The sequence below is a fragment of the Hydra vulgaris genome, chromosome 12 (genome assembly GCF_038396675.1).
Source record: "Hydra vulgaris chromosome 12, alternate assembly HydraT2T_AEP".
NCBI lineage: Eukaryota > Metazoa > Cnidaria > Hydrozoa > Anthoathecata > Hydridae > Hydra > Hydra vulgaris.
In genome coordinates this window covers 69,752,871-69,772,291 of record NC_088931.1, presented here as the reverse complement: position 1 = coordinate 69,772,291, position 19,421 = coordinate 69,752,871, and the positions used below count along the sequence as shown (strand labels likewise).

Below are 19,421 nucleotides of genomic sequence, written 5' to 3'. Positions count from 1 at the left end.
CACCTCAGTATCATTATATAGAAGTCAATTAAAAAAAAAAAAATCGAATTCTATATATAATTATTTGGATTATTTTTTGAATTTATTTTTTTTACATTTGCTGTTTTAAAAAATTGTTTTGTTTTTTGTATTGTTGCATGAAAATTAATCATTTTTATAGTTGCGTTGTTACTTAAAAAACAACGGTTTCGATGTTTGTATAGTTGCTAGAGCAGTAACAGTTTTGATATTTGCATTGTTGCTTTAAAAACAGCAGTTTTGTATTATTTTATATTATTTTATTCAATGAAGATTTTAATCAAGATTTCATTAAGATTTCAATCTTATAGCTTTCTTTTTTTTTTTAATGTTATTCACCTCCTCTAGGCTGAGAGGCCACTACAGTCAAGGAGGTTACTTTATTTCGATTACAACCTTCTCTTTAACTCCAAAACATGAACCTTGACAAACCAGGTTGCTGCGTGAAGAAACAAGTTTTGTTATTGAAATTTTGCCATGCCATTTTACTAGTCAAATATGCTACCAATTTTATAATTCTCAAAACTAAATGTCTCTGTTTCATTTTGAATTTTTTAGGTTTTTATAGACTTTATCTATAAATATTAAGACATTGATTAAATTTAGTTAGAATTTGACAAACATCTCAATGAAGTTGCAACAAAATGATATTAGTTAGTTATAATAAGCTGCTATGTGAGCATTATCGTCTCACAAAGTAGCCCATCCGTTGACAAGCGGCTGTAGCAACTAGTCTGGAAGTTGTCCAGCCTATTTTTGAATGCATTTATTAATGAAGTCATATCTTAATTAAACTCTTCTACCGCTTGCTGTCCAGACAACATTCTTGTCATAGACTTACAAAATTGTTTTCCAGAACTCTCTTCAATTCTCTCTAAAATATTTTATAAGTGCTTGACTGAGTCTTGTTTTCCTGCCTGCTAGAAAGTGGCATTCGTTGTTCCAATTTTCACAAACTCTGAAAGCATTCTGACCCCTCTAATTATTGTCTAATCAGTCTTCTTTCTGTTACTAGCAAGATTTTGAGTCTTTAATCAACAAGTTTCTCACATCCTATCCTAAGTCAAATAACTTACTGTCAGACAATCAATACAGTTGATTTGCTAACTGCTAAAAGATTTTATTGTGAATTAAATGGACTGAAAGTCCATTTAATTCACAATAAAATCTTTCAGCAGTTTGAAACTGATGTGACTGAAAGATTTTATTGTGAATTAGATGGAGGTGGTAAGGGTAGGGTTATTATTATCTTTAGTTTATTGTACATATTTAAACTACTAACAGCACACACATAGAAAATTTTTAATGTTTAAATTGGGAGGAGCTATTAGTAAAAAAGGAACCTGTTTTTTAACAAAATTTCTTCATTATCAAAATTTATTCATTATCTTTTTTTTTTAAATTAACAAAATACAAATTGTTAACAAAAAGGAACAGAGTGTAAATAACGACTAGAGATTACAGAATAAGTAATTCTTTTTGGAGAATTACACGGAAAATGATCACTTAACTATTTCCTAAGAGACTAATTTCGCACGAGGAATTATAATTTAAAAGCTGTAGCGCTAAACTCAATTTTGGTTGAAATAACGACTCAAGAAGACTACACACAGTTAATATAATAATTAGTTGTAACAATTTAATATATAGATATAGAAATTAATATTAAACAAATATTAAAGCAATTCTCTTACTTATAATATATAAGAAGATAAAACATTACATGGTACCAGAAGTCGACTGAAGAATTATACAAAAAGATTTCCGAAAGTGCTTATCTATAGAAAGAAAAAAGAAAATGGAACACTTATTATCAAAGCCAAATGAAAGATCAAAGAATACTGTTTACTGAAAAGAAATCTGGTTTTGGAAAGAAGAAAGTTTTTCTTACAAAAACAAGATGTTAATAAATTGTTTGATTTTTTTGTGACAGATTTAAAAAATCTTGCTCAAACATGTGAATTTGAAATAATTCAAGATGGTCTTATATTAAACAAAATAATTGACAGAATCAAATCAGACTAAGTTCAAAGTACTTTTTACTTCAAAAAGAAACGGATTTAACTTTAACAAAAGCAATTAACATATGCAGAGCTTAAAAAATTGCAAATGTAGAAATGAAATCAATTACAAATGAAAAAGATATTGATGTGGTAAAGAAATTCAACCAAGGCAAGCAATTAAGTCTATCGGAAAAATACCGAAATGGAGAAAATTTGTGTATAACGAAAATTGATCAAAAAGCAAAACAGACTGGGTTGAATTAATTTAACAATACTGGAAACAAATAAATAATGGTTCAAATAAAAAACTACAACAAAGGCAGTGCAAGAAATGCAATAGAACACATGAACCAAAAAACTGTCCAGCATTTGGTCAAATGTGCCACAGATGTAACAAAAAAAATCATTTGGTGACTTGCTGCAACTCAAAAAACATATACCATGTTGAATCTTTATCATATGGTGAAATGAATTGTAAAAAAGAAGCTTTGATAATCTTCAAAATTAATAATTTTTTGGTACGTGGAAAAATGGACACTGACGCTGAAGTTGATGTTATGCCAAAAAAAGTCTACAACCAACTAACATCATACAAACCTTAAACTATGTGGTTATGGAGGGAATTATACTCCAGTACTTGGAATATCAAAGATGTGTTATTAAAAAGTTGTAAAAAGATGGTTAAATTTTATGTAGTGGAAACAACAAGCAAACTTGTTCTTAGCTTACAAACTTTTCAAGACTTGCAAGCTATCAAACTAATAAATGAAGTAAAAACTGTAGACACGAACGAATCTAAGTGCCAACATCAAAAAGAGATATCTACAATAAACAAAGTAAAACAAATTAAAGAAATACAAGCAAAAGAGTTAAAAGAAGTAATACCAAAAATATATCCAAATTTATTTAATGGGTTAGGAGATTGGACCTGAACATCATATCGAGTTAAAGAATGACTCAAATTCTGTTATTCATCCCCCAATGAAATTTCCTGTCACCTTGAGAGATAAAATAAAAACTGAATTGGATGAAATGGAGAAAACCGGAGTAATAACAAGAATAGAACCATCAGAAAGAAATAAACCAACAGAATGGGTTCTCACTAGTAAACTCACTAGTAGTTGTGGAAAAACCAAACGGACAACTAAGACTCTGTCTAGATCTAACAGACTTAAATAATGCTATAAAAAAAGAACATCAATTACCTACTTTGGAAGAAATATCAACTAGAATTTGTGGTGCAAACAATTTTACAAAAAGCTAGATGCAAATTAAAGTTATTGGTAGATTCTACTGGATAAAGATAGCTCTATATTAACTATGATGAACACACCATTTGAAGGATTAAGATTTACACGTTTTTCATAAAAGAATCAGTCAATGTCAATGATGATCTTTATTTTGTGGAAACTAATAGCAATGATATTCTAATACGGGGCACAAAAGATGTAAATCATAATAAAAATCTTATAAAATGCTCAGATCGTGCTGAAAAATGGGAACGGCCCTAAATATTGAAAAATGCAGATTTTTAACAAAGGAGTTGATATACTTAGAACTTAAGTTATCAATAAATGGAATACAACCAGATGAATTAAAAATTAAAGTTATCAATGAAATGCCAAAACCTAAACAAAAAACAAAAAAATTTCTTGGTATGGTAAACTGTTGGTAAATTCCTCCCTAATTTATCAGAAATTACGGAACCATTTTGAAATCTTATAAAAAAAGGAACACACATGCAATCAGGCAAAGTGCAAGATCAATCTTTCCATTAAATTAAAAACTACCATGCTCTGAACAATGTCTTTTATTTTGTGACATCCATAAACCTGTGACATTACTAGTAGACCCATGCAAAACTGGTGTAAGAGCAGTTCTACTTTAAAATGAAAAACCAGTTGCATTTGTATCAAGTTCAATGACACCAGCTAGGTTAAACTATGCAATCATCGAAAAAGAACTGCTCGCTGTACTTTTTGGTTGTGAGTGATTTCACCAATATATATATGAAAAAAAATCACTGTTAACAGTGATTTTTTTTCCATATATATATATTGGTCAAGTTATGTAAAACATGCCTTGAATAGTCAAATAAACAAACAACAGAATTAATGATATCAAGTGAAATACCAAATTGTAGGAACTGATTTATTTCACTGAAATAATCAGGATTTTTTAATAGTGGTCGACTATTATAGTTGTTATTGGGAAATTGAAAGATTACATAACATTCAGTCACAAACAGTGGTAAAGAAACTAAAAATGATCTTTTCCAGACTTGGCATACTGCAGATAGTATGGAGCTACAACGGCACAAATTTAGTAAGGAGTGGGAGTTTAAACATATAACTAGTAGCCCACAGCATCAACAATCAAACAAAATGGCTGCGAGACATATGCAAATAGCAAAAAACTTGCTGACCAAAGCAAAAAGATCAAATCAAGATCTGTACATAGCTCTACTAGAGGTGAAAAATACTCCTGTTGATGGTTTTGCATCATCTGCTTGACTCAGCAGTGGAAGAAGATTGAGATCAACACTTCCAATGTCTCTGTCACTACTCCAAGTAAATCCAATTGACGCAAATAGATTTAAGAACAATCATGAAAAAATTCAAAATTTACAGAAGAAATATTATGACAAAAACACGAAAACATTGGAAAACAGGTAAGGGAGACAGTGTTCATATCCATGATGGAAATAAAATCAACCAGGTAAATTTGTTGAGAGCAGACAACTAGCGATTGCGGAACAAGTGATTCCTTTTGGAGAATTACATGGAAAATGATTGCTAAACTACTCCCAAAGGGACTAATTCCACAGGAGGAATTATCACTTAAAAGCTGTAGCACTAAACTCAATGTTAATTGAAATAACAACACGAGTTTACTGCCTGGTGTGTATTTTTTTTTATTTTAACAAATTGGTATTTACTATATGATAAAATTAATAACTAAAATTCCTGCCTGGCGTGTAGTTTTTTCATATTTTATCAACCCGACACCTAAATTAAAAAATAAATAAATAAGTTAGTTAAATAAATAAATAACTAACTGCATGCTAGACAGTAGCTTAGTGTAGCATAGCCTAACATTTTTTCATCGACCTGGCACTTATTACATAAGAAAGAAAAAACCTTAGTCAACTTGTTTCTCCACACAGCGGCCTTGTTCGTCAAGGTTCGTGTTTCGGAGTTAGAGAGTTGAGAGAGGGTTATAGCCACAAGTAGCCTCCTCATCTGTAGTGGTCTTCTCGGCCTTGGGGAGGTGAATTACAAAAAAAAAAAAAAAAAAAAAAAAAAGCTGCCTGGCATGTAGTTTTTTATATCTTTTTTAAAGCGCATGTTTGTTACAACTGCCGGGCATCTAAGTTTTACGCTTTTACTACCAGGGCTGGTTATGCAAACACGGCGAATTATTATCTGATATAAAAGTTTTATATCTTATTACCGATTAAGCAGATATTACCAGATAATAAAGATTAAAGAATACCTTATCGCATGGTCAAAAGTATATAAAGAAAGATGAAAAAGACCAAGCGTGCTGAATCTTCTTTGAAAAACTCTGTGTCAAACACACACAAATGAGTAACGGCTTCAGCAGCAGCATTAGCATTAAATTAAACATTAATTACAAGCAAAAATGTAGACAATGTACTTGCAGGCCTTGTTAAGAAGTGTTACACAGCTCGCATTTTGCTTGCGAAAAGGCGATTTGCCTATGTGTTCAGCAGTTTTGCGCTACGCAAAAACTAATATCTTTAAGAATATTTAAATTATCTTTTGATTGTGGTTAATGTGACGTAACGTAACGTTTATTCAGAAGAAATAAAGTCGTAAGTAAAAACATTTAACCGCAATTGTAAACTAATAGATTTTTTGTTAAAGAAATAGTTTGTTTCATAATTTTTTTTGTTGTTGTTAAAAATAAGTTAAAAAATAAAGTGTTTTAAGTTTTATCTTAAGGAATTAAATATATAAATTCCTTTTAAATATAAAAATTATTTTTAGTCATAATAGTTTTAAAAATGCACGATTTATTTTGATGTAAATATTTTATTAATAAGATATTTTGTTTATTGTTAATTCAATAACGTAAAGTTTTAAAGACATTCGTTTAATTTATGAAAATAAATTATGATCACGAGTATTTTATCGCTAACTGATAAATAACAAATAAAAAATTCTTTATTGTTTAAAAACATTAAAAAGAGTTCACAAATTAAATAAGAAAAAATTTATTAACAGTTAATAAAATAACCAAAAACCAACTGTAAAATCATAAGAAAACAAACATTATTTTACGTTTCATAAAAAAATATTTTTTTTCAAAATAAAATTTAGTTTATATTTGAAAACAATAATAAAAATGATTTTTTAAATAAGAACTTAGATTTTATTTGTAACTTTTGTTATAGTGAGAAAAAAACAAACTGTTTGTATGATTTTTAACGCGTTAATAAAATAACTGTAATTACAATGCGGTACTTGAAAAGACGCTAGTGACGAAATATAACTTCTAACGATGCAAAATATATTTGCTGAGTTGAGTTACTTAGAAATGCGTTACGCGTTTTCGCTACACAGGGAAATTTCGTAACAAGGCCTGTACTTGCTTAAATCTTTTTTGTTTGCACAGCCGACTAATCAACGACAACTTTGAAAAAATAATAGAGTTACAAGTAAATATCTTGTGCGTGCTTATTTAGTCTGTATGCATCTGGTTTTTTTAAAGCACAGCACGATTTTTAAAAAGCAGGAGTATAAGTAACTTTATTAAAATCCTGAAGGTTGAGCAAGTGTGTAACACACGACTGAAAGCGCCGCCTAATTTTAATTTGTTAAGTAATTAAATTTTTTTTTTAAATTAACAATGTTGACATCAACTTGTCTTGACTTCTCCCCCTCCACTTGTCAACAATTGTCAAAAAATTTCAGACCCTCCTACTTTGTTGACATAATTAATAGGTAGCGCCTGAAGAGCATCAATTTTAAGATTTGTTTTTAAGGTTATTGGAGAAAGAGTTTTCAATTTATAATTGAAGTGAATTATATATTATAAAAAACATTTATGTGAAATAAATTTATAAAAAATAGATGGTTCCATACTTTTAAAAATCGTGTTTGGTGCAGAACTCTTTCCAAATTTCTTATATATAACACTTTCATTCATTTTTTGATGTGATAGTTTGTAAATTATTTATTTTTACACTCATAAAATTGCAGATATTTACAGTGATGACAATTAGATTATATTAGTTAGACATTTAAAGTTTTTTATTATATTTATATTGTTTAATTGAATATATATCTTGTTATACTATTCATTTTGTTTTTCTTAAAAATTAAAATAATGTTAACTAATTATGTATTCAGTATAAAAATCAGCTGTTTAAATCAGCAACATAAGTATAAAGTACCTTGATAAGCAACTAAGTAAAAAAAAAGTGAAACTCCTCCTTTAACTATGGTATTAATTTGCATTTGTTAGAATCTTTACAAACTTACAATGATTCACATGAATTAGAAAATAACTTGTTTTTATTATGTGGCGCTTTTTTTGGATCCAAATTATAAAAGTTTTCAGTTCTTTAAATAGTAGGAGAAAAAAAATTTTTTTAAATGTACAAAGGAATTTTTGTCAGATTTTTATCAGACAAAAAATTTGTGAAATAGTTCTATTTAAAATGGTGACAATGAAATCATCATTTTATGATGAAGATGATAACTCTTAAAATGATAGTGATAAAAATGTAAGTTTAGATTTAAAAAAAGAAATCAGTGATTACATAAAATTGTCAGTGCATGAGCCAAATGAATCAAAATCAACATGTGTTTTCATTGCTACCAGTGCACTAAGTGAACGCTATTTCTCTGATGCATTAAACAAATTGTATGCAAATCGAAACAGAATGACAACTGAATGTTTTCAAATGTTGATGTCTTTGTACAAAAATTTGGAGTTTTTTAATTTAGTTTAAAATTTATTAAATGTAATATCGAAGTATCTTCTTGTAATAATTAGTTTTTAATTTATTTTACTGTTCTTAAATAAATATTTTTAAATTTAGTATATGAACTCTTTTGTGTTATAAACAATAAAGCTAGTTGTTTTATTTTTTATGTCTTTATATTATACAACAATGAAAAGGGTGGGGCTAGTTTAGCAACTTTTACTAAATCTAACAGATCTCCAAAGCGGTGGGTAGTATTTATAGAATATTTTTTTTATTAGAAAGATAATTTCATGGAAAAATGTAAAACTGTTTTTATGAAGTTATCTTTAGAGAATAGAGTAAAAGCGGTTAAAATCAAACAATCTTTATCCCTTTTTTCAAAATTATATTTGTTATTTCTGGTAAAAAGTTATGAGTTAAAAATGGAAACGGTTAACTATGGGGTTAAATGAAATACAGCATTTATTAGCTTGGTAAATAGGGCTTTTATTAAGTAATAATGTCTAAAGTGACCAAATAATTTTTATAAATTCTTTGTTCAACTTTTAAATTGATTATTACCAAATCTATTCTAATGTAAAATATGTCTCAAAAAAACTTGCACACAAAAACAGCAAGAAAATAAAAATTAGCAAAGCTTTCACCCAACAAAGTTGGTCATTCATTTAGTTTAACAGCAGCAACTCATTATAGGCGTGTCAACAACGTAAGTGAAACAATTAGCAGTGGTTTAAATGCAAGATTGTCTTGCGCCATACATTATTTTTAAGTGGTCTAGACGATGCCGTATACGCAACATCTTCGTCCAGATGGATGAAAGATAAGCAATTGCAGTGGCTCATTAGCTTGTACGTTCCCGCAATTAAAATAATCCAGTTTGTTAAAAATTAGTTTAATCAATTAGTTATTTAAATAAATAAATTGAACTTTGGTTATCCAATTATTGGTACTCAAATTTTAGTTAAAGATGGACACTTGCACATGTTACCTATTGGGTTGTACTCCTTCATATTGAAAACAATATCTTGTTAATTTGCTTACCAGCTCTTTCACCACGTATTCTGCAGCTACTAGATGTCGGTAATACTCTCCCCTGCTTAATTGTAGCTGGTGGGGGTTAGAATAGTCAGAGGGAGTGGACAAAACAATAAATATTTGTAGATTGTGGTATTGCAATTGGGTTCGAAACGAGCACTGGGCATATTTTGGGGCTTTGATAAGGAAGGATTGTAAACTTACTATTTAAATGCTCTTCTGCGTTGCTCTGAGACAAGACTATTAGGTCTTCCTGAAGCACCTAAAGACAAAAACTTAAAAAAAAAATTTTTTTTAGTTAGACTAAAAATACGTAGGCTATTTGTAGTTAGACTAAAAAGTTAGTCGACCAATTGATTTTAGTTAAAATGTTAATTGACTAATTTTAGTTAGACTAAAATGATAGCTAATTTTTATTAACTAAAAAGTAAGTCGACTAATTTTAGTTAGACTTTCGTTGTATGATAGATGATGCAGCTCAGGTACAGATTTTGTTACTTATTTTTAAATATTTTTTAATATACTCATATCTTTTTCAAGATAAGGACTTTATACCTGTATTGCAAATTTTAAATGCAGGCGTATATAACTACAATACAGCCATTTTATTAGTTCACTGTCTTTATACATAAATTATTTGCATATTATACCAAATTTATTGTTAGCAATAGATAATGCCGTTTTGATTTGTTGTTCCCATTTAAAGTCATTTGAAATTAATACGCCTAGATCCTTTTCCAATTTAGTAGTAATCAATTCTTGTTTTTTTATTATTGTTAGTCATAAAATATTTATAGTTTTAATTTTTGTCACCAATATGCATGATTTTACATTTTTCAAAATTGAATTGCATTTTCCAGTTTATTACCCATTTGTCTAATATAGCTCTCCAGTTTATTACCCATTTTTCTAATATCTAATATAGAGTTGGTTAGATATTAAATGTTTTAAAGTTTTACAAAGAAATAAAGTCAAGGAAACTGGGCTATAATTTGAAACTTTATTTCTACTGCCATTTTTAAACAATGGCATTACGTTTGCTGTCTTCCATGAAATAGGTACTACACCTTCGTAAATTGAGTTGTTAAATAATAAAGTTAATGGATTAGAAAAAGCATATAAACTTTCTATTAAGACGAAAGGATGAATTCCATCTTGGATTTAAAGCATTTATCATATTAATAACTTTAGTTAAGGTAATACTAATAAATTGTAAATACATGTTAAAATGTGCACTAAAATAAAAGTAAAATGTGTTTCTCAATGTCTGGATATTTTTATTATAAATCAACTAAATAAAATCAGTCGCTAACAAAAATATGTTGAGGATAATTTTTAATAATATTGAATAAAACAATGATTTCAAAGATTAAAATAAAATTGTTTAGATTTATTTAATAAGAAGTTTTTTTTTACTTAAAAATTGATGACTCCTTTTTGGAAAAAAGATGACTCCTTTTTGGAAATAGGTACAAAGAATTTATTTTACAACCTGTTTTGGCTAGTTTAGCTTTAGAATCAAAATTTAGTGTCAACTATTGATTTATTAGAGAAAGAATCATTTCACATTTCTTTTTGTTCTTCAAGTTGCACCAATAAATATTATATTAATTAATATGAAGAATCCTAATACTTTGCTCTATTAGTTCAATCCTAATAATAATGTATTGTTATCAAAATGACATACAATGAGTTATACAAAGGATGCCAATGTTTTTATTTTTTATGCTACAAGAATTTGACCATAACATAGTTTAGATAATTTCCAAAAAGTAGTTGTAGAGGATGGATCTCGCATTAATAAAACAATGTTATAAATTTTTACAAAATATTTGCCCACTTTAAATTTTTTTATAATTTATCAATTTTCTCTGCTAATTCCAAAAATGTTTTTTTCCGTATCATGGATCGTTTCAAAATAGTGTTTTAAATGCCAACCAGCAACTGGGAGCCCACATATCAACAGAAATTAGTGGGTAATTTAATAACAAATTTATAAATTAGTTATAAATTTGTTAATGTAAAAATGTTATTGATGAATTTAATAGGTAATAAATTTCTTTCATGGAAGATTGTCAGTGTGCTTCGCTTGCAGCCTGGGGTTGTATGAGGAAAGAAAATTAGTGGGTTACAAGACAGATTGTTAATACATATATTGTAGATGGAAAAATATGTAACAAATAGATTTTAAAAGCATATTAAGCTACTTAAGACATATCCTTTTGTCATTCTCAGAGTAAGGAGAAAGGCAAAGAACTATTACTATGGCTGTTACTTTTGTATGATTGATATTATGAAATATAAAAAAGCCAAAAGGGTAGAAGCTCTTCAATATCCAGACATACCATCATCTACAGCACTGGTTCTACATGATGATAGTCTACCAGTACCACAGTTACCACAAAGTGTAAGTGTACTTCTCAATCGTATGCTACTGTTGTTTATGTGTATGTTGAAGTTGCTATATGTTGTTATTATGTGTTGCTATATGTTGTTGCTGTATGTTTTTCATACTTTTATGAAGGAAGGTGCAATGAGTATTTTATCTCATGAGTGAGTTAGTGAAGAGGAAGCTTTTGTAGCAATAATGACTTATCAGCCTCACTTTTCAAATCAGATTAAGTTAGATGATTTAATCAGAGATTTAGATTAGATTTTCACAATAACAACTGTTTATAGATAACTGTATATATCTCAAAACAGAGTTTTAAGGATATTTATTAACAGAGTTTAAATATTTATTTCAAATGGAAATAAATATCTTTAATTAACTGTGGCTAATAAATAATCATTACAAAAAAGTTCAAAAATCTTATTACTCCATCTGCATATTTAACTAGTATTGATATAACAGTTTGTAAAAACTTTTTTTTTAGAGGAGAAGCTTTACAATAAATTTTTCTCATGTTTTTGATGCCAATAGAGGCAAATATCAAAGTTAGTATATTTATTGGATCCCAAATAAAAGCAATGTTGAAGTCAGAAAAACTTAAAAGAGCAATTACAAAAATAAAAAAGCATTTTGTGATGTAGTTCATGGGTTCCTAGGTAATCACAATAACCCTAATTGCAAACAATTGGTTGCAAAGCTTATTGAAAAATTCAAGATTTATATGTTGCGTTCATACCTAGATTTCTTCCCCAAAAGCTTTGGTGATGTCTTGAAGAGCTTGAAGAGAGATTTTATCAGGACTTTGCAAAATATAATTTTTCTATTGTCCTGCTCACCTATTGTATTTCTCTGATTCTTCTAATCTTAAGGAAAGAGTTTTTATTAAAGAATTGTATGGTGATTGTAAGTTTAAAAATATTTAGTATAAAAAAAAGTTGTATTGTTTCTTTTTGTTTTCACTAATATAGTACTTTCTTAATATGTTTCAATATATTAAAAGTGCTAAATGCTGTGTAATATCCTTACAATATTAGAATAGATTGATATAGGGTAGTTCCATGTCAATTAACCCAGGCCATGTCACAATGCATCTCAGATTTTACTTATTTTTATACATTTGAAACTACTTAGTCAAATAAAAATTCCTTGAAAATTTTAGCCTCAGGCTTCAAGAAGATCCTAAAATATGACCATTTTACTTTTGACAGATATTGGTTAGGCCCCTCTTGTCCCCTCAGAATTGTAACATATTTAAAGGTTTCAAGTCACATAACATTAAGAGTACTTGATCTTTTTTACTTAAAAATTTATACGTGGCTATTTTCAGGGGTTACAAATCCAATAAAATGATCAGAAATATAAAAAATTATTATAAAGTACCTAAATTGCCTTAAGTAAATTTAGGCATTTTTTATATATCTGTTTTTAATGCATGTTTTTAAATCATATAGCCTCGATGGTAACAAAAAATTTTTTTTATGTGTCGTTCTATATTCATTGATGTTTCAGAAAACATAACATGGATTTCTATATATATAGAACAGGGCATGGAGCTCACTTTTTTGTCATGGAATATTACGATTGATTTTTCTCTATCTTTCAAACTAGCTAGAGCTCTGAAACTTTTAGAATTTCTGAAGTGCTGATAAATTACATATTAAAATTGTTTCCAGCGCCCAAAACACAAGGGGAGGGAGGGCTGGGTCAAGGGCCCCACTTTTTTTTAACGGAAGCTTGCAATAGATTTTTTACTACTTTCCAGACAAACTAGAGCTCTCAAAATTTTGGATTTGTATAGTCCTTATGAACATGTGTTAAAATTGTTTCCTGGGTAGACTACCAAAGAATCTATGAACCTGGGGCACCAGAGGCCATGCCTTTATTTTACTTATTTTTTCTAAAAAAAAATTTTTAACAGAGCAAAGATAACTTTTTTAGGTTTATACTTGTTCTGTTTTATTTATTTATTTACAAAATAAAATAAAAAAAAATATTGTGTCAGTTATTGTTACAGGTGCATCAATGATACAAATTTTATAAAATAAGTTAAAACTCAGTAATCATCTTTAGATGGTCAGAAAAGTTTTTTAAAAGGGTTGTGTGGATTCATAAACGTTGCCATAGCGTCTTTAACAGATGACAAATTTTAACTATCTACCATCATCATAAAAAAATCTCAATACAATAAATTTCATTTATCATACCTATCCAATGAAATGTATCAACACAGTATTTATACAGAATAAATAAACCAAATTTCAATGCATCAATGTTAGTTTTCTAATTAGTTTGAGAACTTTTAAAACCATAAAAAAAAAAAAATGTATGTTATATTAACATTCACTTGTTTGTTTAAAACTAATAGTATCTATAAATTCTGGTGTAAATTGATGATAGCTCCTATTTCCAGGAATTGTTCTACTTTATAAATCTTTTCATAATGATGACAGATTGTTAAAATTTTGTCATCTGTTATTCCAGATCTATAATAAATTAGTTTATGACAGGTATCATTTGACAGTTTTCCAAAATCACAAAAATCCATTCTTAATGTAAAACTAACTACTAAGTTGCATTTCAGATTAAATTATTAATGAGTAATTAATATAACTAGCAGACTTTTATTTTTTTAGCAGAATTATTAATGAATAATTAATATAATTAAAGCAATGGAAAATGTAAAACTAATGGTTATCGAAAACTAAACAGTGATTAATTTCTTTTATTTTTTTGAATGTAAAAGATAATTTTTTGACTCTTTGACAAGGTTGTTTAATTTTAATAAATTTGTTAATGTAAAAATGTTAATGATGAATTTAATAGGTTATAAATTTCTTCTAGACTAATGTTATGACATGTTTTTTTTTGTTACTGTTACTAATTTTTATTTAATAAAACAACTCAGTGTTAACATTTTATAATTAAATATCAGTAAAACTAATGATTTTAAAAGTTAATAATTTTCTTTTTATTGATGTAATGTTGTGGCAGGTTGTTTTTTTTTTTTAAATTTGGATTTTAGTTTGTTAAACAACTTGCTGTCACCATTTTAGCATTAAAAAGTATCAGTTTTTTTTCAATTCAAAAGTTTAAAGTTATACAATGTAAAGCTCTGTTAAAGTCAATTTAGAATGATGACTGTTTTTAATTTGTATACCTGCGAATCGAAATTCTTATAAACAAACTTTCTTAAAATATTTGGTTAATAATTTTATTTAATATAAAGCAAAATAATTTATTAAGACAATAATTTATAATAATTAACAATAATTAAGACAATAATTTCTTAATAATAATAATAATTTCTTAATAATTTCAATAATAATTAACAATAATTAAGACAATAATTTCAAAGTTATCTTTACTTTATGTAATCTGAAAAATAAAAAATTAAATAAAAAAAATGAGACATGGCGCCTGGCGCTCCAGCCTCATGGACCATCTGGTTGTCTGTTTATCAGGACTACACAAATGCTAAATATTTCAGATCTCCAGTTTGTCTGTAAAGCATGATCATGATGACCCAATCCTTTGCCCCTGGCGTAATGGGCCCTGGAAACAACTTTATCATGCACATTCATTAGCACTACAGAAATTACTACATGGTATTACCCTATAACATATTAACTCAGAGAAAATTTGCGCTTATATCAAGAAAATATGAAATTAGGCATAAATTAAAAACTGTCGATGTTACGCCAAGAAGAATATGATTTTTGAATTCATTTGTAAAATATAAATACATAAACGTTGACAAATCTAAGTGGGCAAGACCTTTGTTATATTGTGTAATTGTATATAATTGTAAACATTGAGTGAAGAAGGTTCTGTGTTTTGATGCTAGTTGTTGATATATCACACCCAATTTGCAGTTTATCTCATTAATTTGTTGAGAGGAGAAAGATATTTTACATGGATCACAGTTAAACTCTGATGTAATTTTAACATTTTATAGCTGATGTTGACTCTTTCATAAATTCAGCATTTTTTTAACTTTGTATCTTCTAGACATTTTTCTAACACAATGATTTAAGATTTTGAATAATTTGATGCAAAAATGTTTATGTCGGCTTTAATAAAGTATTTTTGCATAAAAATTATGAAAATAATTTTCAGCATTTAAGTTATGAAAAGCAGAGTTCTAGTTTTCATTATTTACATCAAATGCTTGGCATTTCAATACTCATGTTTTAACAATTTCATGTCAAATTAACATACTAAAAAAGATAATATTTTCAAATTTTAATTTTGTTTCAGTCAACAAAGCAATCACATTTACAGGCAAAATAGCTTTTTTTACAATATTAATCAATAAAAGGATCTGAATGACATATAAGGAAATAAAATACAGCTGAATAATATTTCCTTTGGTTGCTTTTTCTAGTAAAGTATTTCCTGTATTTCTGAAGTACTAATTTGAGTCTCCACTGTAGTAGTTTTCTTGGCCTTGGGAAGGTGAGTTAACATAAAGATGGTGTATATATAAAAGGCTATATCAATTTTTGGAGATTGTTTGACTTAAGATGAGAGTTTTAAAAGTTTTGTTAATGTTTGTTTTTATTATTATTAGTAAGACTTTTTAATAATAGAAAAAAGTCTAATTGAACAATAGTTAGAGAGGTCAGAGCAATCTCCAGGGTTTTTTTTAAATTAAAAAAATCAATCGATTCAAACCTGATTTTAGGACAAATAGGTGTATTGATAAAAAGTATATGCCCAGGCCAAACATTGCAGTTTTTGTGAATAAAAATAGGATTCAACTCTGATATATAAAGATAAAAGACATGAATTTAAATTTTCAAAGAGCTAAGGTATGGTGAATTTTGCAAGATTCAACAATGAAAAGTTACTTTGAAGATCATGAATATTTGTATAGGTATTATATATATATATATATATATATATATATATATATATATATATATATATATATATATATATATATATATATATATATATATATATATATATATATATATATATATATATATATATAGCTTTTTTTTCATAATAATTTAAAAGTTGGTAAATTCAATCCTAAAATGAAGTGGTTGTAATGCCATGTTGAATGAAGGTCAATTATTTTTTGAATTGTGGTTCATTATTTATTATAAATATAGTTGTATATAAATGAATTTATTTATTTATTTAGTGTATAATTATGGCTGATCAAAGTTCTGTTTTGGTTTTGGCCTAAATTTCAATTTGAACCGATGCCAAAATTTTGGTTTTTAACTTGTGTATAATAATAACTATTAGATAGACTTTGAAAAAAAGTAATCATTAACAAAGGTTTTGAATCTTTCAATAAAAAGGAAACTTTTACTAAGTGAATCTTGAAAATGGTGAATCCACAAATTGTTGTTTGTTTGTTATATTTTGTGATGTTTCTTTCTTCTCAAATTTGGTTCCAAAATTTCTCTGAAAAACAATACGATTCATATGTGTTATTAGATCAGTCTAACCTTGGTTGCCATTATTAATGTTAGCACCATTATTAATGGAAATATTTAACAATATGTTTTTTTTTAAATATTAAAGCCGTTTAATATTTTGTACCTTTTTTCTCCATTTTATTGGGTTTCAATAAAACTCTTATAAACTATTAGTTCTAATTTATTCAATTAAAGTATTAAAGTCATCCTAGAAACTATTTATGTTTTTACTTTTGTAACCATTGTATTAAAGCCTGTTTTATAAAATTTGTACAAAATGTGATATTTATATTCAGTTTATTTATAATGAGATATAAATGTTTTTATAATAAAATATAAAGTAGATTTAATTTTCAGAGAAAGGTAAAGTTTGGTAAAAGATATTTTCTTTTAAATATATTTTTGAGCAATTAAGCAAATTATATACCAAGCATAAATGAGAAAAATATAAAGAAATGCTATTTTTACTCTTTATCTTCTATTATTATATTTTTATAATTTACTGCATATTATAATTACTTGCTTTGTTTAAAATTATTTTTTAATGTTTAGGTTCAATTTGAAAAGGTAACAACTGTTAATGGTATTGCACTCCAGGGTTGCGTAAATACTTGGAATAACTATATCAAAAAGTTTTCTTTAAATTATTCTCTCACAAAAAATGATAACTTTGTTGATGGCCAGGTTTTGATGTTTTTTTGTTTAAAAACAACATTTATTTGTATATTTTTTTTTATTTATCCAATATTTTGTTTCAGATAGTATATTATTTTTCCAAGCAACTAATTCCCCTGTTCTAACTTTTTGAAAGAAAATCAATGCAAAAAACAATTTTTTTTTTGATTGTAATGCTAATAAAACATTAATATAAATGAGCTAAAATATATATTTTTATAGTCTGTTAAAGTTTTAATAATTACACTGATTAACAAGTTTTTTAATGTTTAGAAAATAAACATAATTTCTACATTAAATTGTTCTCCTGAATTGAAAATTAATCTTTATTATTGCTTATCAAGCAAAAATGAAGGTTAATTTTGTTGAAAAAGCATATTTTGTGGTTAATCTTGAGACAAAGATATATGTTGAATATCACGTAGTGTCTGCAAACAATTTACAGAACATGTAAGATGGTGGGCTAAAGGGACTAGAAGAAGTTTGCTGTACCAATGATATAGTTGGAACCCTATGATCAAGTGGATCACTGCTGTTTTGTAAATTGAACTGCTGGCTTCCCAACTAAAAAAGAAGAACCTCAATCCTAAATGTATCATTTTTGTTGACTTGAAAATAGTGAATTTTCTCATGAAATAAATACTCATGACAGGTGAGACCAAGTAAACTTATGTGTTAAGATAGAATTTGTTGGCAGAACCTTTAGTTGAGTGAGAAAAAATCATTTTCCTCCCTTTGCACATTAAATTGGGATAGATCAAACATTTCGTCAAATTTCTTGAGAAAAGTAAGGGTGTGGGGTGTTTTAAGTCTGTCTAGAGGTAGACTGATCATTTTAGGAGGAGCCAGAGCTGGAGTTGCAGTAAAAAATTCTGTTAACTTCAGGTCCTTTATCCTAATATTTTAATTATGTATAGCTTCTTTCAATGGAAAATTGTATTTTCAATGATCGATTTAAAGAATATTTGGAGAACCAAGTGAGATACTACATTAAATGCAATATTAAACTATATATATACAGTATTAAGTTATCAACAATATTAATGTTGAAGTGAATGTTCATTTGTGTCTCTTTTGACACTTTTTAATTTTTTTAAACAAATTTAAACAGAAAAAAAGTATTGCTAAGGAGAATGTAGATCGAGAGCTTTTTGCTTATTATCTTAAAAATCTCTATATAAATGATTTGTAATATTTTAAATTCATTTAACACTGGTTTAGACTTGCCTACTTTTCAATTTCCTGCTATTCAATTCAATTTATAAGTGTATAACAAACTCATGTTTTAAAACTTTTTTTTTTTATTCTTTAATTCCAATATATAGTTTAATAAATATAGTTTATTAAAACATGCTAAAAGTTTTAACCATGTCAATTTGTTTAGTATGATTCATTTAGATTAACATCTAATTTTATTTATAACAAAATGCAATGAACTTATATTTTTATAAACTATGGTTTATAATGTTTGAAAAAATAAATTTTATCTTGCTTTTAAGCAAGATAAAAACCAGCATTTACTCGATAAATATATTTAATAAGTTCATTGCAACTTTTATTATTAGGAAACTGCAATAGAATATCTTTATTACTTGGGATAGTTTGATATTTATTTTTATTGGTTAGCTTTTAGCACAATCTATTAAAAGCATTAGTATGCAATTGCTCTTCTAATTTATCTTTCTTTTCAGGCTATAACGTATCATACAATAAATCAATTCTTTAGTTAACCATATAAACCAAACAAAAAATTTTAATCAAAATAAAATGGATGACAAAACCAAATCAGCAGCATTTAAACATTAAAAAAAATTTAAAAAGCATTTAAACATTAAAAAGAAGATCAAAAATAATATAATTGTCAAATAAAAAAAGATGGTGTTATCTGTATTTTTATAATTAGT

The 19,421-nt window shown here is 27.1% G+C and overlaps 1 protein-coding gene across 2 annotated transcripts in view; it reads left to right on the top strand.

Moving 5' to 3' along the window:
* The window catches only part of LOC136088967 (receptor-type tyrosine-protein phosphatase epsilon-like), a 158,580-nt gene that overhangs the window by 9,249 nt on the left and 129,910 nt on the right, over positions 1 to 19,421 (top strand). For both annotated transcript variants that reach the window (XR_010642672.1, XM_065814258.1), the window contains exon 3: positions 17,395 to 17,526. Coding sequence is in view for 1 of the 2 variants with exons in the window: in XM_065814258.1 (XP_065670330.1) it covers positions 17,395 to 17,526 (132 nt within the window). In the remaining variant the exon portion in view is untranslated. The remainder of the gene's footprint in view (positions 1 to 17,394; positions 17,527 to 19,421) is intronic.